This window comes from Micromesistius poutassou (assembly GCF_964030765.1).
Source record: "Micromesistius poutassou genome assembly, chromosome: 24".
Lineage (NCBI taxonomy): Eukaryota > Metazoa > Chordata > Actinopteri > Gadiformes > Gadidae > Micromesistius > Micromesistius poutassou.
In genome coordinates this window covers 6,014,011-6,037,475 of record NC_140294.1, presented here as the reverse complement: position 1 = coordinate 6,037,475, position 23,465 = coordinate 6,014,011, and the positions used below count along the sequence as shown (strand labels likewise).

The following is a 23,465-nucleotide window of genomic DNA, read 5'->3' as shown; positions in this document are numbered from 1 at the left end:
CGGCGTTATTACAAACACTGCTGAGGAGGCTGGTTGACGTTCTTCTTTCATGTGATGTTGATACTTCACCTGCGCGGCTCGCAAAGTTGCGCGAGTTCTATTTTGGACCAATCACAGCAGAGCAATCGCTCTGATCCACAGACACGGGACCAGCCTCCTGCGCGCACTAGAGTGGCCGTCACCGTGGGGTAGGGAGAAACGTCTTCTCCATTGCTGTGTATGTCGACATGTGGAGTAATTCACAATAAAGCTGACTTTTACTTTGACTTTTCTACACAGTACAAGACATTTATTAATATCTCTAGAAATAATTAGATGGTTTTTAAGCTAAATATTTGCTCTTCAATGAATGTCAATGTTATGTTAGTTAATTAAATTAAAAAATATATTAAATCACTGATAAATCTGAAGTGCCGCTCGAGGCGTTGATTTTGGGAGGCGGGCTTCGAGGAACGAGGTTGTAGTTGAGGTTCTGTCTCCTGTTGTACAGTTTGCCCCTGAGGTCCAGACATTGCATTCACATGAGTAGGAATAACCAGCATTTACCATCAGAACAATACAGACCATGTCATGTAACTCTTCCTGCAACAAACAGGATTCACATGTCAACAGAAGCACTGAGAGATGATCAGCTGACAATATTGATGTGGCTACAGTGAAAGAGCTGTCATGTGTTTTAGCAGACGTCAGTACTTATACTTATTAATGTTGAGTGTGTAAATCATTGAGCAATGTATTGGTTGGGTTAAACAGTCTTCATTCTGTAAATACCAAACATTGACTTCTGTGTGTCACTATACATACTATGGTTTATTACAATGCTTTTGTGATTTTGAATACGGAAAGGAGATGTTAATATGATATAAGATACATAATTATTAAGTCAGCCTGTTGCACCAGCTGTGCTCATTTCAACCTCAGCTTTCCACCACAGTGATGACTGTTACAGAAGGTACAGACCTTATCTAGTGATGGGACAGTTTAATATCCATCTAACCTTATATAAAGTTATAACAGCTTATTGTTAGTGTGGTTTAGAGCAGGATAACAGCTGACTGATATAAAGTTATAACAGGTTAGTGTGATGGTTTAGAGCAGGATAACAGCTGACTGATATAAAGTTATAACAGGTTAGTGTGATGGTTTAGAGCAGGATAACAGCTGACTGATATAAAGTTATAACAGCTTATTGTTAGTGTGATGAGCTCCATGTAACAACATGCAATAAGCATATCCAATGACATCACTAAACAGTGTTGGTCTGTGCTGACATGCAGTAATGTACTGATAGCATACACACACATGGTTATATTATGGTATTATTACATTATTATATTATAGTATTAGTACATTATTATATTATAGTATTAGTACATTATTATATAATAATAATAATAATTATTTGAATTTATATAGCGCTTTTCTAGACACTCAAAGCGCTTTACAGTGAAGGGGGACCTCACTAACCACCACCAATGTGTAGCACCCACTTGGGTGATGCACGGCAGCCAATTGGCGCCAGAACGCTCACCACACACCAGCTTGAGGTGGAGAGTGAGGGAATTAATGAATGAGCCAATCATATATATATATATATATATATATAGGGGGATGATTAGGGGGCCAGATTGAATGAGCCTGGTTGGGCAGTTTTAGCCAGGACACCGGGGGATCCCCTACTCTTTGCGATAAGTGCCCTGGGATCTTTCATGACCTCAGTGAGTCAGGACCTCGGTTTTACGTCTCCTCCGAAGGACGGCACCTTCCACAGCACAGTGTCCCCGTCACTGCACTGGGGCATCGGGAATGATGTTTTTTGGCCAGAGGGAACAGTGCCACCTACAAGCCACCACCCGACACCACTTATTATGGTATTATTACATTATTATATTATAGTATTGTACATTATTATATTATAGTATTAGTACATTATTATATTATGGTATTATTACATTATTATATTATAGTATTAGTACATTATTACATTATAGTATTAGTACATTATTATATTATAGTATTAGTGGTCCGTGTACAAAGTATAATTCATTTACAGTTGTTCACGTTGTATAATGAAAAAGGCCAGTTTAGGGGGTAGTTTAGACTACCAGTTTAGACGTGCAATGCAATTCAGCGCGCCAAAGCGTCAGCTTGTTCCATTATCCAAGTTGTACAATGATATTTGAACAAGGAAGTCGAGAGCCGGAAACAGAGACAGCTCGCCTTCAAAGTAAAGCTCACCTTAGCAGTAAAAGTTGTGCGTTTTGAAGCGTTAATTTAATTTAAGGAGCGCCAAACATAAATAAACAAATAGCCTAAATAATGAACATAATTCATAACTGTTATACAGTCATATTTCTGCCACTTTCCCACAACTGATTGTGAATAAATTGCCAATGGGCGCCAACACTGGAATTATTATAGAGCGCTGTGATTCATGTATGCATGTAATGATTCATTTATATATTCATCAACTTATTTACTTGATTAAGGCTACTTAATCTGTTACTTTGGGTGAACGTTAAAGGTTATATAGTGTTGCGACCTGTGATGAGTCTGACTGGTAGAAAGAGTTGATTTACCTTGACGTTATTGCTGGCTCTGTTGTCATGAGAATAACGCCACTGGCTATCCGATGTAAAAATCCTTCAAGTTTATTTACCGTTCTCTCTCTTAACTAGGCTATATAAATAAAATTAAAATATATATATTTTTGGTGGATTATCCTCTGGCCTGTATAATAACAAAATTAATGCAGTGGTAAGTAAAGAGCAATACAACAAAATCAGACACGCCATGCACCGTGTGCTTTCTCAACTTCATTTGGGAGGTGACTAGCCTTTATTTAAATAGACTCATTTGTCACGTATTAAGTAGTAATAATCATTATTATTGCTTTTTCATATTTTCATATTTTTCAGACCTTATACATATTTACATCCTGGTTATATATATATATATATATATATATATATATATATATATATATATATATATATATATATTTATACTTACATCCTGATTCTACTGTACTGTTGTTGCATATTTTGTATTGTAAATAATGTTTGTTGCATTTTCTGACACATACATTAGGCAATACCCCCCTACCCCACTAACTTTTTCATTACACAACGTGAACAACTGTAAATGAATTAAACTTTGTACACGGACCAACAAAGCTCATTATCCATTGTCCATCCCTGTACGGAAAAGACGGAGGACATGTGTGAAAGCAGCTTCTGTCTCTCTCTCTCTGTCTGTTTATCTGTCTGTCTGTCTGTCTGTCTGTCTGTCTGTCGGTGTCTCGTTGTCTCTCCCTCTGTCTGTCTGTCTCTCTCTCTCTCTTGTTGTCTCTCTCTATCTTTTTCTGTGGCTGCTTCTCTCACTCTCTCTCTCACACACACACACACACACACACACACACACACACACACACACACACACACACACACACACACACACACACACACACACACACACACACATTTTAAATATTTATTTATGCCCACATATAAAGAAGTACAAGGGTTCTTGCACAAGGGACATAAACACTGCCAGTGCAGTTGACAATGGAAGACGGTCAGACACAAAACGCCTGGGCAGCTGAACGCAGTTACATACAAAATGACCTACAGGTCAGATAGAAAACAGACATTTAAGGATACAAAAAACAACGTCTCCTCCAGATTGAACGGCTACCAATAATAACTGAGACTGAGCAGTACCTGGCCAACTGTTTAGCTCTTCTTTTAGGGAGGCCGGCCATCTGAAGGCCCCTCACAACCAACTTATGCGCATGCCCCACAGACTACCAAATATAAAGACTAGAAGTTTACACCTGTAGCCTAGCTGAGAGATGGTCTGCTTCAGCTGCTGATATTTCAGCACTTTGGTCAGAAAGGCCTCCTCTAGGCTGTAATCAAAGGTACAGCCGACCTCCAGAATGAGCACCTCTCTATGATTTTCATTAACAACAACAACATCAGGAGTATTAGCTGTTACATGAGAGAACATTGAGACATCATTACACAGGCTGAACATACTCGGCTTCACAGTAGAATGTTTATACAGCATGATGGAAGACCTGAAGATAGAAGAGATATCTGCTGATATCAAATCTACAATTCTGTCATGCCTACATATGTAGAGCCCTCTGTAAACATGGCAACCATTTAAGATGTGAGACATGGTTTCAGCTATTTGTTCACTGCCATGGTGTATACAGTAAGGAGCATGACTTCCTGGAAACCAGATGGACAGGTTCAGTTTAGTTGGTAAAACCTGCAGTCTCGCTTTTATAGCAAATGTAACAATGTTCTCATCCAGGGCAGCATTTCTGAACACAGCGTGTGAGACAGAGTGGTCTGCAGCTGGGAGACATGCAATCTTCCCTTGAAGTCTCAGCTCAGTCCATTGCTGCCGCTGCCTCCGTTGTTGCGCCCCCAAGAGGTGACCTCAAGCATTTCTCAGTGGGAGTAGATGTTTTGTCCCACATACATTCACAGTTGCTTTTACAGAGATGTTGGGGTCGGATATAACCTCCTCTGAGACCTCCACGGTCTCAGAGTCAGACCCCGTCCACTCCAGGGTAACATCAGCCCAGCAACACAGATCGTTCAGGTCAGGCCAGTCTGACCACACACCGAAGCCAGGAGAGCGGCTGTCCAGCTTTCCACTGGGTTTCCTCTTGAATCCCAGGAAGTTAGGCTCCGACCCACGAGCCAGAGGGACCTTGCGTCTTCTTAGGTCCAGGAACAGAGAAGCTCGGGCAAGCTCTCTGACATATTTATCATCATTGTTCAACATATTCAACAGATGGGAAAGTCTCGTAGCAATATATGTCCATTCAAAATTAGGAACACCCAGACCACCCTCACTCTTCCTATGAAATATGATATTGCGTGTTGTATGTGTATTTAGGCCAGTCCATTGTCTTACAAAATATACAGTTTTATCCGTCAAATCACATAATGATTTTCGTGGAACATGTACATTAGAAAGAAGATGTTGTACCTTGGACAATGCAATTACTCTAACTGCCTCCAGCTTCATGATGAGTGGCAGTGGGGATACATTTATAGACTCAAGTCTGCTGTAATATTCTGATGTAATTTCATCGACTTGGTCTTTCCACTCACCTGCCACATTGAATTTATGACCCAAATATGTATACGTTTCATGACGTGAGTAAACTCTGAGTGACTTATTACAAACAGTGAACACAGGTATTGTATCTGTTTTAGAGTGATACCAACGGTTCCCCCCACTCCGCCTTTCATAAAAAACTGCACATTTTGAATCTTTAACCTCTAATCCTGACCACTCCAAAAAGGAGTCTGTTCTGGAGAGCATGTTGTTGATCACAGCCTCTTGACGAGAGGCAATCTGAACATCGTCTGCATACCCCTGGACGGGGTTAGGGGAGATAACATTACAGGTGACACAGCTACAACACACACACACACACACACACACACACACACGCTTCACGCTCTGTTTCTACTGGTTGAAGAGAAGTGACTAATTTAACACATTAGGTTTCAATCTATTGCAACATTACCTAACGTTGTTTTCTCTATAGTAAGATTGATAAGCGTTACACAGACACACTTCACAATATCACATCATTATAATAAACCAATAACCTAAAGATAGAGTGGGTTTAGAGAAAGATTCAGGGATCCTCAGCGCAGAAGAATGAAGTTCTGGGAAGTCCTGGGAAGTCCAGACAGCCAATCACAGCCTCGGCTACCTCACAGGAACCGCCTCCTCTCTGTGGCGGCCAATCACAGCCCCGAATACCTCACAGGAACCGCCTCCTCTCTGTGACAGCCAATCACAGCCCCGAATACCTCACAGGAACCGCCTCCTCTCTGTGACAGCCAATCACAGCCTCGAATACCTCAGCGAAGGTTTCTTCACACACACACACACACACACACACACACACACACACACACACACACACACACACACACACACACACACACACACACACACACACACACTGTTACGTTCACTACGTCACGGGTGTTCAACAGCAACGTAAAGCAGGTGAGGTGAAAGTGGGAGGTCCGCTCACCTGATTGAAGCGCGGGCCCGTCGAGAGTCGAACCAGTAAAATCCCAAAGGGGCGTGTTTGAATCTCGTGCACGGGCACGTTGACTACGGGCACGCGCTATAAACGGGAGCTAGCGCTGGTCTCAGCGCGTTGTCTCGTCAGGAGAGACGCGCCACCGGTAAGCTGCTGTTTGTGTCCATTGAGCCGCGGTTTAAGTTGGTCTGTCTGGTCACGCTCTGTATCCCTGGAAAAGTTTGGAGTTGGGGCGTCTTCGCTGTCACACGAGAATACGTCCTGTTTGCGGCGCAGGCTGGGTAATGTAGTTCATCACACTTTAATTAACACTAATTAATGTTTAATGTGCAATGTGGCTTGTGTGTGGCAGTGCAATGTTTAATGTATATTTAGTGTTTAATGTGCAATGTTGCTTGTGCGGGGAATTGTTGCATATTCAGTTTAAACACTAATTATTTTATACTATATTATATATTATACTATTATTATAACACTAAATACTGACTATTGTAATTTATATTTGTTTATTATTCAGAATTGATAGTATATTATGTATGTGGCTATCAATATTGTTGTTTACACCGTAGCCTTTCTATTCTACAGATTTATAACCTGTTATTTGTGGACTAAAACAACTGCATAAGGAAAATCAAACAAAGCAAATAAAAAACCACAAAGAGTTAAAACAACGTGTCTCCTTCTGGCGCCCCGTTCGGTGGGGAGAATCTTAAAGAACACACACACACACACACACACACACACACACACACACACACACACACACACACACACACACACACACACACACACACACACACACACACACACAAGGGGCGTGTGTCCGTGGGGGCGGGGCCAGGAGAGGACGTGATGTTCGAGAAACGAAACTTAAGGTTGACAGAAACCCGACGAGGAGGAAGCAGTTCTCTCCCTCAGGAGAACAACACAACACGTTTTGGGACACACACAGTCTGACCGACAGCAACCGCAACCAGGTGAGTAAAACAACACAACCTCCGCGCCTCTCTCCCCGCGGTGTGACCCCGTACGGACCGGCCCTACAGCGGGTTATGATGTGAACTAGGGGAGCGCTAGGATCGGACAGGCAGCCTGTCAGGCAAACTCACACGCTGACTCCTCACCCTAACCCTAACCCTCACCCTCACCCTAAACCTAAACCTAACCGTAACCCTATCCGCGAAACGGACCCGTGTCGGGGTCCACCTGCACGCCGCGTTGGAGCCGCTACGGAGGCAGATCGCGGACCCTCTCGCCCGCAGCTGCAGCCCGTCGACGGACGCGCAGCGGGTATGAAAGGCGTTGGCCTTGCGTGGGACGCTCCCGAAGTGCATTGTGGGTCCGTCCGTCAAGTTTAACTTTTCAGGCAGCGACGGATCCGTCACCCAATCAGATCGCGTTATGCAAATATACGCACGTGCACTGTCTTCTTTCAGCTAAGCTTTCTGTAACATTTTTGTAACCAGAATGCGCTTTCTCTAGACATCACACGGTCATATTAATCATGTAGTCATATGAATCATGTGGTCATATTGAACATGTAGTCATATGAATCATGTCGTCATAGTGGACATGTAGTCATATTGATCATGTAGTCATATTGATCATGTAGTCATATGAATCATGTAGTCATATTAGACATGTAGTCATATTAATCATGTAGTCATAGTGGACATGTAGTCATATTGGACATGTAGTCATATTAATCATGTAGTCATATTAATCATGTAGTCATATTAGACATGTAGTCATATTAGACATGTAGTCATATTAATCATGCAGTCATATTAATCATGCAGCCATATTAATCATGCAGTCATATTAATCATGTAGTCATATTAATCATGCAGTCATATTACACTGTTCTATTCTTTTTGAGTGAAGTGGGGCACTAAAGGTCCCATGCTATTTTACGGATGCCTTTATATCGGTGTTAGTGGCCCCTAATACAGTATTTGAAGACTCATTCCCGAAATTCATCCTTGGTGCAGAGTTACAGCCACTACGGGCCAGTCCCACAATGAGCTCCACAAACGTTCCTGTAGCTTTAAAGGCTAATGAGGAGGAGAGAGGCGGGTCTTTAATGAAAAGGTTACAATCCCTTCAAATTACCCTAAAAATGATTTGGCCAGAGGATGATGTAGATATGATCTATCCAGTTTCTAAAGCCGATAGGCGCACATTAATCACACATTTAACAGGCATGACATTGGAATGTCTGCAATGTCCCATCCTGAATAGATGCATTCCCAATGGCTGTAATTGCCACGTAATCAAGCAGCTTTGCATGCACGCAAATAAGGAGCCTAAAATATCAACGAACCAGGAACTTTATTGTCAGCACTGATAGTCATCGTCCTCAGACCAAACAGAACGTTGTGTGGAGGTGACGGTTTGGGTTGGTTGGTTCCCTCAATGTTTGGGGAACGTTGGGCTAGGCCTGGGAAATAAAACCATAAATGATCGTATCGTGATAGACTTTTCATCAATATCAATATAAAACATGTTCAATATATATCGATAAGAGACATTGTTGTGTCGACATTGGAGTATTGATCAATGAAGAACAGTGGAAGCTCATATTAAGTGTTAAACAGTGTTTAAATCCAGCATGGTAATTCCTAGTCTTTTTAGGTCATTAAAATTATCAATAGTTATCGATATTGATCAATATGATCAAGTTATATCGTTATGTCTTTTAGCCGTATCGCCCAGGCCTACGTTAGGCTCTGTTAGGTTTCTGCATAACCCAGAGGGAACGTTCTCTAAATGTTAGTTCTTGGTTTGGTTCTAACTAACCTTCAGATAAGGCTAACGTTATCTATACGTTCTGCGTTAGCTGGGAGAAACCGTGGCACTTATTGAAAGTGCCGATATGAAACGCCATTATGAGTAGGCTGGCTTCAAACAATCAATTTAAAATCAACCTGCCTTTTGAATTTTCCGATATCGATTAATAAAATCTAATGATTAATCTTTTAATGTACGCTGTTGCACATTGGCTGCTCGTGCACACACTCAGTTTAGCCTCACAAGCAGCTCTCTCCTTATTTATTTACACTGGCTGCCTGGTTCAAATTTAAAGTTGTTTATACTGAATATATGTATACATGGTTCATATATGGGATTGGTTAACCTATTCAAGGTTATCTCTATTATGGCTGGGTATTCCCTACAACCTCACGACGTGATACGTATCACGACACAGAGGCCACGATACGATGCGCATCGCGATATACGTTGATTTTGAATAATGTCCTACACAGAATTTACTACAACAGCTGTTCTTCATTATTCTCTATGGATGGCACAACTTAAAACACTTATAATTCAGGCCCAGAGAGTAAAAAGTAAAAAAAAAAAAAGAGTTATTAATATATGCAAATAAAATATACTTTCATTCTTAAACGTAAAATGGCCTTTTCTGTTGTCTCTTATGCTTTTAGATTTTTGATGTAACAATAATATTCTGGTTTCACATGACTTTAAGTGCACTTCTATTGGCTGTAAGAATGTCCACCAGACGTACCAGTTATTTTATAAAAAAAACATTAAATACAGAAAACTGTTTTAACAAACTTAAAAGTGTCCTTGTACTGGCAGCTAAGGCTTCACATGTTTTCAGATTTTTGTGCAGAAACAACAGTTGATCACCATGCTCAGGTTTCAGAGCACTTCTCTGAGCTGTAACTATATCTCCAGCGGTGGAGAACAGGGTCTCTGTGGCTTCACTTGTACCTGGGATGCAGAGGGTATTTCTAGCTAAGTTAGACAGTAAGGCAGCCTGGTGCTCCCTCCACCAACTGAGTGGATCCCCAGTAACAGACAATGGCTTTTTGTTTTGCTGTATCGATGCAGTAGCATCTTTATCGATGCGCGCATCAGCAAGGAGTACGTCACGATATATTGCCATATCGATTTTCTTTTAGCACAGCCCTACTCTCTATCCAGGGTGCGGCTCAGGTCTGTTCAGATTTTGTCATGTCCTTTCATTACATTCCTTGTTACAGTACTTGCATTACATTCCTTGTTACAGAACTACAGTACTTACATGACCAACAGGCTGACAGGCTGTTGGTCATGTTTGATAAAGTACATGAAGTGCTTTGGGGTCAATTCTTAATGTGAACATTAATATTTTTAATGATGCACCAGGTTAGGCAAGGCAACTTTATTTATATAGCACTTTTCATACACAAGGAAGAATCAAAGTGCTTCACATATTAACATTGTCATACAATAAAAAGAAAATAATCTTCGAAAAAAAAAGAGTAAAATAAATAGAAAATAAAGGCAAAGTTAAAAAAGCATTTTAGAAAGTGCAATGTAATTAAGATCAGATCAACAGTCTCTCTGGTATACCCACGTGGTATACCCACTTTCTCTGGGACTCCAACCCGGATTCTAGGACTCTAACCCAGACAGAACTCTGGTCTCAAACCCTTCAAAGTTCATTCAGGTTAGAGGGTTCCCTGTACAATTTACAGCATTAGTTCTATGAGAATTTATTAAACGGGTGGCTTAAATCAAGCGATCTGATTGGTTCCCAACTGTTGTATAATGAGCGTATACGCACAGCTATGACGCCCATTCAAGGCAAGGCAAGGCAACTTTATTTATATAGCACTTTTCATACACAAGGCAGACTCAAAGTAGCCAGGCTAGCGCCGCCTACTGGTTCCGGCAAATTGAATTTGCCTCAACCATATAGTCAGGGAACTAGCAATGCGTTTCGGTTTGCTCCGTCCGCCAGAGCGGACGGACCAATCAGCGAGCAGATGTGGCGATGACGGGCGATGACGTCGAACTGAAGCGCCCAAACTGAAATACCGGTGTAGTTCCCAAGCTGCGGTAAACAGTTGACGAGATGGATGTCGGCGAAGCTATACGCTCTGTGCTTGAAACTATTCCGGATATTGAAGACTTAAAGCCAGAACAAGAAGCATGTTTGACGAATTTTTTGGAGGGCAAAGACGTTTTTGGACTAATTCCTACCGGGTTTGGGAAAAGTTTAATTTACCAGCTGGCCCCGTTAGTGGCGAAGACATTATGCAAGCCAAACGCTAATGCTAACCCTATTGTCATCGTTGTGTCCCCCCTGCTTGCCCTGATAGAAGACCAGATTAAGGAGGCAGGGATACTGGGTGTAACAGCAGGCCAGCTTGGCGTTAGTGATGACCAGGACATAATAAACGGAAATAAATAAACGCATAGCATACGTCACCGCCAAGCAGCAGCGATTAGTCGAAGCAAACGGAAGCAACCGCCTCCCGGAAGCAAACGAATCTCTACGGCTCGTGTTCAGACGCTATATGAAATGTAATGAAGTAAGCGGCTGATGCATCAGGCTAGACTCAAAGTGCTTCACATATAAACATTGTCATACAATAAAATAAAATAATAGATAAGTAAAAAAGTAAAATAGATAGAAAATAAAGGCAAAGTTAAAAAAAACATTTTAGAAAGGCAGAGTTAATAAAAATGCATTTTTAAAAGTGAGAAAATAAAGGCAAAGTTACTAATAAAATAAAATAAAATAGAAGCATTGTAGATTTAAGATTTAGCAGAAAGCTAAAGCAAACATAAAAGTCTTCAGTCTTGTTTTAAAAGCTGTCAGAGTTGGGGCAAGTCTTAAATCCTCAGGGAGTTTATTCCAGCTATGTGTTGCATAGTAACTAAATCCTGCTTCCCCATGTTTCGTGTTGACTCTGGGGATAATTAACAGATTGGTCTCAGAGGATCTTAGTGGTCTAGAAGACTTATGTAGTGGAAGCATATCAGTTAAATATTTTGGCCCTAAACCATGTAGGGATTTATAGGTTAGCAACATGATTTTAAAATCAATTCTCTGACATACAGGGAGCCAATGTAATGATTTAAGAATTGGTGTAATATGTTCACATTTTTTGGTCTTTGTTAGAACTCTAGCAGCAGCATTCTGAACAAGCTGTAGTTGCCTTAGAGTTTTTTTTGGGAGACCTGTAAGGAGACCATTGCAGTAATCAAGCTTGCTAGTGATAAAGGCATGTACAAGTGTTTGTAAGTCTTCGGTAGACATGAGCCCTCTAAGTTTTGCTACGTTTTTAAGGTGATAATATGCAGATTTTGTAACTGATTTGATGTGACTGTCGAAATGTAAATCTGAATCCATGATAACCCCTAGATTTCTGGCTTTGATTGAGGTTTTCAGGGACAGAGAGTGAAGGTGTTGGGTAACTTTAAGCCTTTCGGTTTTAGCACCAAATACAATTATCTCGGTTTTGTCCTCATTTAGTTGAAGGAAATTTTGGCACATCCAGTCTTTGACTTGCTCAATGCACTGGCACAACAGATCTATGGGCTGATAGTCATTTGGTGATAGAGATACATAGATTTGCGTGTCATCAGCATAGCAGTGATGGTCAATATTGTTATTTTGCATGATTTGCCCTAGTGGGAGCATGTAGATGTTGAATAGAGAGGGTCCTAAGATCGAACCTTGTGGGACTCCACATGTCACGTTTGTTGATTCTGAAACAAAGTCGCCAATGGAAACAAAGTAGTTCCTATTTTGTAGGTAGGACCTAAACCAATTTAAAACTGTGCCTGAAAGCCCCACCCAGTTTTCTAATCTGTCCAAAAGTATTGTATGGTCTACAGTATCGAATGCAGCACTGAGGTCTAGTAGCATTAGTATTGAGATTTTGCCAGAGTCTGTGTTAAGACGGATGTTGTTTACAACTTTAATAAGGGCGGTCTCAGTGCTGTGAAGGGGTCGAAATCCGGATTGGAAGGTGTCATAGCAACCAGTTGATGCCAGGAAGTCACTAAGTTGCTGGAGGACAACTTTCTCAATGATTTTACTTATGAAGGGTAGATTTGATATTGGTCTGTAGTTGTTAATAATAGAGGCATCTAGGCTCCGCTTTTTAAAAAGGGGTTTGATAACTGCAGTTTTTAAGGCTTTTGGGAAAGTGCCTGATTGAAGAGAGTTGTTAACTATTTGCAATATGTCTATTGCTAGGCAGTCAAAAACATTCTTAAAGTGGTTGGTAGGTAAAGTATCAAGGCAACAGGTGGATGGCTTCAGTTGTGTCACAGTTTCCACAAGAGTTTTAGAGTCTGTGACATTAAAGCATGTCATTGCCACGTTACTTTTGCCTGAATATGGTGGTAGTCCAGCATTTTTGTTTAAAGTGGAGACATTGATGGCGCGTCTAATGCCTTCAATTTTATCGGTATAAAATGCTGCAAACTCATTGCATTTCTGAGTGGAATGACGGTCAGGTGGAATTTGTGTTGGGGGCTTGGTCAGTCTGTCAACAGTTGCAAATAGGGTTTTGGCATTATTAGTATTGGCTTTAATGATATTGGAGAAAAATGTTTCTCTAGCACTTTTTAAGTCTAAATTGTAAGCATGGAGGCTCTCTTTATAGATGTCATGGTGAATATGAAGTTTTGTTTTACGCCATATGCGTTCAGCCTTCCTGCATTCTTTTTTCTGGGCTGTTACAAAAGCAGCTTTTCTCCAAGGTGCCTTTTGCTTTCCAGAAATCGTTTTAACCTTATAAGGTGCAATGACATCTATGACTTTCAAAATTTTCAAATTAAAGTTTTCTAAAAGATCATCAGCAGAACATGGGTTGAGAGGTGGTAGCAAGGAGATGGCCTTTTTAAAAAGTACATTAGAATGTTCATTGATATACCGTTTTTTGACAGTATTTGATTTTGTCTGTATGTCGGGAATAAAAGATATATTAAAGAAAACACAGAAATGATCAGACAGTGAAGGATCAGTCACAGAGAGATCTGAAACATTGAGACCCTTTGTGATAACCAGGTCTAGAGTGTGCCCCTTACAATGAGTAGCCTCTTTCACATGTTGAGACATTTCAAATGTGTCCAAAATGGTAAAAAGTTTTTTTGCACACTTATCATTAAAATCATCAGTATGAAAATTGAAGTCACCAGTTATAACTAGACAGTCAAAGTCTGTGGAGATGCTAGACAATAATTCTGTAAAGTCATCGAAGAAATTTGCAGCGTATGTGGGTGGCCTGTAAATAATTAATAGGAGAAATCTGGGGGAACATTTCAATACAGCACAAAGGTATTCGAATGATGGAAAATCACCAAATACCATCTGTTTCCCCTGAAATACATTTTTAAATATAGCAGCAACCCCTCCACCTCTTTTTCCAGATCTACATACATCAAAAAAGTTATAGTTGGGAGGAGCTGTCTCTATCAGAACGGTTGCACTGTTATTTTGTTCTAGCCATGTTTCAGTTAAAAACATAAAATCCAGTTGAGAAGTGGTAATAAAATCATTAACTAAAAAAGATTTGTTATTAAGAGACCTAACATTAAGTAGACCCATCCTGATGGTGTTATTGATAGGCTTTAAGGTTGATTTTGGTTTGGAGGGAATAGGTATGAGATTTGAAAGGTTAGCAGTGCGTCTAAGTTTCCCTTTGTTTACTCTGTAACTCTGTAAATTCAGTTTACAGAGTTCCGTATCACTCCGTGCCTAACTTGAACTGTTGTTTATTTATATATAAAAGCAATAGCATAGTTCACTGAAGCCTAAAAATATGTTGATTGATGGAGAGGGTGGAAATGTTGTAAAATAGGCACACGGTGAGTGAACTCGATAGTAGGCTAAATTGCCGGTGACCCGAGCTACCGTCTCTATCCTTCCCTCTGAAGGACACTACAGTGTGTTGCATAGCAACCGCCGTACACTTTGCAGGCAGCCAGGAGGGACTACTTTTTTGTATTTGTTAAAATATGCTTTTCCGACTTTCTCACTTTTTCAAAATTGAGGGTGTCTAAGACTTTCATTTCACCATACTTATGTAACCGTTTTATAAAAGCAATAGATCACTTCAGTCAGTGGTATACGGTCATTATACCACAGTTAAGGGGATCGTCTTCCCTCCACTGTGCTTCTGGACGAACAACGCCCCTTAACTGTGGTATAATGAGAACATTCCACAGTCGTGATCTATTGCTTAAATATTTCATATCCCTAACCAAATCAATATTGGATAGAATCTGATCGAATCTGCAATTAATCTATTCCGGACGTCATGACTATTTGAATAACTTCCAATGTTGTGGTTTTGTGTCATTTGGATATGTTGTATTTGAACCTCTAGTTTTCAGGGACAGAAAAATTGCTTCCATGTTAAAAGTGAAAGTGTAGCGTTGTGACACTCGGCTGTTTCAACTGGGCAGAAGTCTGAGACTTCTCACCCTATGCAAACATTGTTTTTGGACACATACTTATCCCATATTTTAGACAATAATTTATATAAATGTACTTTGAGAATGTATAATTCCTTTAATTTAAAAAGTAACATGACATGGAGGCACTTCACTCATTTATAAACTAAATAATCAGACAAACATTGTAAGGTGAGTCCAAAATATTGACCCCTCATCCTCAGTGAAGCTGTCCTGTCTGCAGGACTTCATGTTGTACCTCCTATTGGATGAAGATTTCGGCTTGAAACAACAAAATATATAACGTATAAAGCACTTGCATTTGAACGAGTTCAAACTGTTATTTTACTATTGTTATCCATGTTTTCTAGGAATGGCCTCTGCTACTTCCTGGTCTGAAGAGGACTTTTCATGTTCCATCTGTCTGGATGTGTTCAACAGCCCAGTCTCCACACCATGTGGACACAACTTCTGCAGAACCTGTATTTCAACGTTCTGGGATGACCAAGTCCAGTACAAATGTCCCGTTTGCAACAAGCTGTCCCACACAAGACCTGATTTACAGGTCAATACCTTCATATCAGGGATGGTTGATCGGTTTAGAAGTTCTGTACGAGTCAAAGAGCAGCCTTGTGTTGGACCAGGAGAAGTTCCCTGTGACATCTGTACTGGGACCCAGCTGAAGGCGGTGAAGTCCTGCCTAATGTGTTTTACCTCTTACTGCCACACCCACTTGGAGCCTCATCAGAGAGTCGCAAGACTGAAGAAACATCAGCTGGTCGAGCCTATGGACTGTCTGGAGGACAGGATGTGTAAGAAACATGACCGACTCCTGGAGCTCTTCTGCCAGACTGAACAGGTGTGTGTGTGTGTGTTGTGCACAGTGACAGACCACAAGTCCCATCCTGTTGTACCTCTAAAGGAGGAATATGAAGTGAAGACGGCCCAGCTGGCGAAGATAGAGGCTGAAGTTCAGCAGATGATCCAGGAGAGACAACTAAAGATTAAGGACATCAGAGACACAGTGGGACGTAGCAAAGCAGACGCAGACAAAGAGATAGCCGATAGTCTGCAGGTCCTCACTGCTCTGAAGCGCTCTGTTGAAAAGTGCCAGGATGATCACAACCAAACGGTTAAAGAGAAACTAAAATCCACAGAGACAGAAGCTGAAGGCCTCATCAAAGAGCTGGAGCAGGAAATAGAAGATCTGACCAATAGAAGATCAGAGGTGAAGCAGCTCTCACACACTGAAGACCACCTCCACCTCCTCCAGACCTTCAGATCCCTGAAGGATCCTCCACCCACCAGGGACTGGACGACGAAGGAGGTCCGTCCTCCGTCATATGTTGGGACCTTGAGGAGAGCCTTGGATCAGCTGGAGGAGACACTGAACATGCAGATGGGGAAGGTACCTGTCCCTAAACCAGATGTAAAGAAGTGTAAGTGTTTGTTTAGTTTGATTCATCTTAGGGTTGTCCAATGATCCAGAATGTCACCGGTATGATACTGTGCCACACCGCCCATACCGCTATTCTTTTTGAAGAGCAATTGAAACCAAAATTTATGCCATTTTATCACTGTTACTAAAACAAGACCAATCATCTCGAGAACATGAATGAAATCCTATGTTTTTTGTCTCCCCAAAACACGATGTGATCGTTCCACTCTGCTCTGAACACAGGTGGTGTTCTTGAACACCATGTTCTTGAATGTCTTCCCAATCAGGGTCTTCATATTGAACCTCTTCTTGGCTTTCCTCTGCTTGTAGCCTCACCAGTCTCTCCCCCTACTAACCTCGTGAGGAGATCCCAGGATCAGCTGGAGGAGACACTGAACATGGAGATGGAGAAGCTGGCTGACCTGAGATCAGCTTTAAACAAGTGTAAGTATCTGATTAGTTTGATTTAGGGCTGTCAAATGTACATTCAATATTCTTACAATATAAAGATTTATTTTACAGAACAAAATGAAACATGTCAAATGTTTTTCCCTGAAGACAATGTTGTGAGTGCTGCAGTGTAAAGTGAGGTTGAAAACATGTTTGATAAAGCTACATAGCTTAAAGGGACACTGTGTAGGAATTACTCCCATCTTGTGGTAAAATGATATAGTGCATTCAAACGAATAGTGCTCACTTTTTAAAATGGACGTTGCAACCTGGTTGCAACTACGGTAGGCGGTATGTGCCAAGAAGCTATGACAACCTGTCATCCAATACTACCTCATTGAGTTTTCTTTCGGGTGATGATGAGGTACCCTATTTCAAACAAACTTCAAACTGCATTGAACCATTAGTGTGAGCATGTATGAGTAATTACTCCTCGAGCAAGATAGTGAATTATGTTGCCATGTTTATAATGTTTTTTATTGGTAACATTACTATGTCGTAGTCTAACCTATAGCATCAGTTAACAACTTGACACACAACAAACACATTTATTTACTAGTGCTTATATAAGGCATGAACTATGTGTAATAATAATTAGTAGTAATTAATAAGCAGTGATACATTCCTCATTTGTTTATTTTTACGATGTGCGTGCATTGTCAGATCATCATCATTACGTGATTGAAGGGTAGGGAGAGGACAGAGGCAGTGGATCGGTGGGAGGTAGTAGGCAAGAAATGCAACCCTTATTCAATCAAACAGAGCCTATGCTGCTATCCACCAACGAGGCTGTTTAGGCTTTTAACTATACGTGTTATACTGTTAATAATAATAATAATTCATGAAATTTATATAGCGTTTTTCAATGACCCAAAGACGCTTACATTGTGGAAGACATAAAAAACCACGAAAAGGGTGATGACAGTCAGGGGGACAGGGGCAGGGATGAAGGTGGTTATGGGTAGGGGAGGTCGTAGGCTTGGGAAAAGAGAGGTTTTTAGAGTGGATTTGAATGTGGGAAGCGAGGGAGAGTCGCGGACAGGTTGGGGAAGAGAGTTCCATAGTCAGGGGGCTGCCCTGGAGAAGGCTCTGTCACCGAATGTTCTCAGTTTGGAGGGTGGTACGGTTAGAGTGAGAGTGGAGGAGGATCGGAGGGCTCGGGAGGGGCGATGGGGGATGAGGAGGTCAGACAGGTAGGGCGGGGCCAGGTGGTGGAGAGCTTTGAAAGTCAGCAGGAGTATTTTGAAACTGATACGTTGTTTGATGGGGAGCCAGTGGAGAGTGTGGAGAACGGGAGTGATGTGCGCACGGGACCGGGTGTGAGTGAGGAGGCGAGCAGCAGAGTTTTGGACCATTTGGAGTCTATGGAGGGAATGAGAGGTGACGCCAGTGAGGAGGGAGTTGCAGTAGTCAAGACGGGAGGAGATGAAGGCGTGGATAAGGGATTCAGCAGCAGGGGGGGGAGAGGCAGTGTCTGATTTTGGCGATGCGGCGGAGGTGAAAGTAGGAGGTCTTGACAATGGAGCTGACATGGGGATCGAAGGAGAGGGTGGGGTCCAGGATAACACCAAGATTGCGTGCCAGGGGGGAGGGAGTGATGGTCGAGGCGTCAATGGTGAGTGAGATGGGTCCAGTTTTATTGAGAGTGGATTTGGTGCCTATGAGAAGGAGCTCTGTTTTGTCGCTGTTAAGTTTGAGAAAGTTGTGGGTCAGCCATGTTTTTATTGTAGAGATGCAGGTTTCGATGTGGGTGAGGGTTTTGGGTGGTTTTGGTACTGATGTAGATGTGAGTGTCATCTGCGTAACAGTGGAAGTCGAGATTGAGTTTGCGGATGATGTGACCAAGGGGGAAGAGGTAGCAGTTGAAAAGAAGGGGGCCGAGGACTGAGCCCTGAGGGACCCCCTGCATGACAGGAGAGAGGGTGGATGTGTGGCCAGAGAGGGAGACGAACTGTTGCCTGTCGGTGAGGTAGGAGGTGAGCCAGTCGAGTGCGGTGCCCTCAACACCCTGTTGGCGCAGCCTTTTGAGGAGGATGGAATGGTGTACAGTATCAAAGGCTGCGCTGAGGTCTAGGAAAAGCAGGATGTTGAGGGCACCGCAGTCTGCAGAGGTGAGGAGATCGTTGATTACTTTGACAAGGGCAGTTTCGGTGCTGTGAAGCGGGCGGAAGCCAGACTGGAGGGGTTCATAGAGGTTGTTTGACTGGAGGGGTTCATAGAGGTTGTTTGACTGGAGGGGTTCGTAGAAGTTGTTTGACTGGAGGGGTTCGTAGAGGTTGTTTGACTGGAGGGGTTCGTAGAGGTTGTTTGACTGGAGGTGGGTGTGGAGTTGGGCGGCGACAATGCGTTCCAGAGTTTTGGAGAGAAACGGCAGGTTGGAGATGGGGCGGTAGTTGGAGAGGTTGGCTGGATCAAGGGTGGGCTTTTTGAGGATGGGGGTGATGGAGGCAAGTTTGTAGACAGAGGGAACATGACCATGGGATAGGGACTGATTGAAGAGGGTGGTGAGGTGGGGGGTGAAGACAGGGAGGCAAGCCTTGGTTAGAGTCGTTGGGAGGGGGTCGAGAGAGCAGGTGGTTGTCTTGGACGCAGTGATAATGTCCAAAATGTGGGAGGAGTCAACAGGGGAGATGGCAGTGAAAGAAGGGAAGGGTGGGTGGTCAGGTGACTTCATGTTGAAGTCACCGGTAATTAGGAGGCGGGAAGAGAGAGAGGACGCAATGGTGAGGAGTTTAGACAGTTCAGAGAGAAAAGATGGGTGTGGCTTCAGAGGACAGTAGATTAGAACAGTGGTGATAGAGTTGGGGAGGGAGAAGGCAAGGTGTTCAAAGGATGAGATAGATGGGAGGTTGAGGTTCAGTTCAGTGATGGACAGGGATTGTTTATGAAGAACGCCAACGCCTCCCCCTCGGCCAGAGAGGCGGGGTTTGGCACTGTAACTGTAATTGGAAGGAGTGGCTTGATTGAGAGCGTAGAAGTCCAGGGGCTGTTGCCATGTTTCACAGAGGAGGAGCAGATCCATGTTATTGTCCAGTAGCAGTTCAGATATAACGGGTGATTTGTTGGAGAGGGAGCGACAGTTCAGCAGTGCGAGGGAGATGGATGGGGGGGCAGGGGAGGGGGAACGGAGGTTAGTGAGGTTGGCAGTACGGCAGGTGGGGGTGATGGGGGGGGCGAGAGTTAGTCCAGAGTGAGTGGATGGGTGAGCCATGGGGGAGGTGTTGGTTGCGAGAGGGGCCAGAACCTGGATGGATGTAGCGGCGTCGGCGGAGGATTCCGGCTGTGCTGGCTGCAGGGGCAGCAGCAGCAGAGAGACGATGGTTATTGTTGAGGCGGTGAAGGTCAGCGGCGGTGTAGGTGAGTGGGCCAGAAGTTGGTGGAGTAGAGGAGAGAGTCCTAAGAGTCTGGAGTAGCAGGAGTGATAATCCAAGGTGGAGACGAGACATGACGGCAGATGAAAGAAGGCCGGGTAGTATATTGGTGGTGGCTAGTAGCTGATTGGCCAGAAGCAGGGAGGCAGTGAGTTGTGTGGAAGCAGCAGTGGGCCAGGTGTTGAAGCTAGTGGACTGGGTGATGTTGGTTGCCCCAGACCGTACCCGCGCGGCAGGCAAGCCCCACCGAGCCATGTCGGTCCTCAGCTAGGTTACAGCTGACGAGCTGGCAGGGAGTGGAGGCTCCCCCCGCGAACACCAGCTGGATAGCCTGACAGCTGGGCTAATGTTGTTAACGAGGCACACAGTGCATGCAGACAGCTTGGCTAATGTTGTTAACGAGGCACACAGTGCATGCAGACAGCTGGGCTAATGTTGTTAACGAGGCACACAGTGCATGCAGACAGCTGGGCTAATGTTGTTAATGAGGCACACAGTGCATGCAGACAGCTGGGCTAATGTTGTTAATGAGGCACACAGTGCATGCAGACAGCTGGGCTAATGTTGTTAATGAGGCACACAGTGCATGCAGACAGCTGGGCTAATGTTGTTAATGAGGCACACAGTGCATGCAGACAGCTGGGCTAATGTTGTTAACGACACTGGGTGAAAAGTGGGATTTCCGTCCCCTTGCACGCCCGGAAATTCCTGCAAACCAGACCAATTTTCGGCAGTAAACGACAATTTCCACGTCGCGTCACGCATATCGTCGTATACGGACTCCCTCGCGGAGGCGTTAATGGCCCTGATTAGCATATGAATAGCAGCGAAACCGCGCTAGCCAGACGGATTCTCACCCAGGATTGGATGTAAACAAAACGGAAAATCATTTGATTGGCTGGCACCCTGGGCCGTTCTTTGCCCTGCCTAAAATTCTTCCCCAGCATTGGATGAAAAGCCTAGTTTTTAAACAGGAAACTCATTCGTGATTGGTTGACAGACATGTCACTCTAGGTCAGCCTGGGTCATTGTACATTTAAACCACACCCCCAACCCACATAAATGTAACCAGCCCCGCTCCTCCTATATCCAATAATATTAATTTTAATATTAATAATTAATTATTAATATTTAAATTAATAATTATAATTGTAATTATGTTGTATATAATGACCATCGAGGAAAGGAAAATTTGCCAGGAACATGTTTATTCATAGAAAGATATAAACTTCATCCCTAGGGGAAATTCAGGGTCCAAGTAGCTTAGAGACAGATACATCATACATAACATACACATACAACAAGCAGGATTGCAGAAAGGAAATTTCTGGAATACAATCAACAAATAAGAATAAAGATACTATACACTAGACAATAAGGATTAAGAAACTAAGAGAAATATACTAAGTAACAGACAACAGACAAACAAGTTCCACATTAATGTGCTGAGGCAGTATGATAATGGTGACAGGGCAGGGACTAACCCTGTGGTACAGGAGATCTGGTATGATTTGTTGAGGTGCAAATAAGTAAGGCAAGACAGTGCAATTTTGAGTCAGTAGACCAGCATTAAATACTAAAAACTAAAAATGGGTAGCAGCACAGAGATGTATTGTAAACCAGTGTGTGTTAAGGTGCAAAAGGTAAGGCAAGACAGTGCAAGTATGAGTTAGGAGACCAGCATTTGATATTAAATATGGGCTAACTAGAGTAGTTATGTTTACCTATTAGGGGAGGCCTGTGGCAACGTAGCGATGGATTGAAGATATCGACAATAGATAAATAAATATGGCCAATAAAGTGCACAATGTACAATGTAAACATTGGAAGAAAAAAATAAGTCAATAACATGCAATACTAGAGTTTAAAGTGAATTTAGTCCAGGCTGTTGGAGGGAGGGCGAGGCATTGCATGAGGGCTAACATAGCCAGTAGACATTGTAATTAGTGAGGTAAAAAAAACTGCAATTTTGCACAGAGCTCGGTGAGCTCCTTGCTGCGGTAGGACGGAGTCCGTACTATCCATCCCGACACCCCGCCAACGATGCCATCTTCCTCTTCCGACATCATATCTATGGTGGCGCTCTCCCAAAGGTCTCTCTCATCCTCAGCTAAAACACTCTGTCTTGCTTCCAGCAGCTGTAAAACAATAAAATAAAGACAATCAGTACTGCACGATGCAATGCGTATGGACAAAACACATCTATTAATGCACCTGAGAAATACTCATTCAGGGTAGAAAAAACAATGATGGTGCAATGTAATGGTTAACTCATAGCTATAGCAACAGCAACACCTTCTAGTCTATATTGTGATGTGGTATTGACACATCACTAACTGTTGAAAGTTAACAGTGAGCCACTGGCTGGTAGCTTATTTATTGTACTGTCCAATTCAGATTTTTACCGGCATTTGGCCGGTGCTAATTTTAAACCCTGCTCACATTAACCAAAAACAGATCTTATCTAGTCTTACCCTCTTTCTTCTCGATCGACTCCGAGCTGAACTCTTTACAGCTTTCGCATGTACTGCAAGGTCTGGTTGCCTGTATCTGCAAGTCCTGCGTACCGTCTCATAATATGTCTTGCAGGCAGCTGGGAAACAATTAAATGAGAGTGGAATGAATAGAAAAAAACCTTAAGTCACAGTAAAAATTGAACAAGGAAGGAGAAAACAGTTCTGCAGTAAGTTACTTACACAATGTCGTCAGAATCAGCATGTTGTAAATCTGAACATGCAGACAACGCTCTGAGCAAATGTGTAGTCACAGACTCGTTATGAGGAGAGGACAGTCTGCGAAAACAAAATTAACGGTTAAGGTCGGCATCTGAATAAAATACCCCTGACTAATCACTCATACGGCACATAAATCGCTTATTTTAACCCATCTACAAGGCTAGGGTGTAATA

The 23,465-nt window shown here is 42.6% G+C and overlaps 2 protein-coding genes across 5 annotated transcripts in view; both read left to right on the top strand.

The window, feature by feature from the left end:
* LOC311369505 (NLR family CARD domain-containing protein 3-like) overlaps window positions 1-23,465 on the top strand; it is a gene marked incomplete at its 3' end in the record, with an annotated part of 218,310 nt that overhangs the window by 52,509 nt on the left and 142,336 nt on the right. The gene's annotated exons all lie outside the window — the stretch shown is intronic.
* Window positions 6,936-23,465, top strand: part of LOC311369527 (E3 ubiquitin/ISG15 ligase TRIM25-like) — a 24,678-nt gene continuing 8,148 nt past the window's right edge. For 2 of the 4 annotated variants that reach the window (XR_014640127.1, XR_014640128.1), the window contains exons 1-3: window positions 6,936-7,068; window positions 15,670-16,706; window positions 17,067-17,180. Coding sequence is in view for 2 of the 4 variants with exons in the window: in XM_084487749.1 (XP_084343875.1) it covers window positions 15,672-16,737; window positions 17,067-17,180 (1,180 nt within the window). In the remaining 2 variants the exon portion in view is untranslated. Of the gene's footprint in view, window positions 7,069-15,669; window positions 16,738-17,066; window positions 17,181-23,465 lie in introns of all 4 variants that reach the window. The other 2 variants (XM_084487749.1, XM_084487748.1) reach the window with 2 other exon arrangements.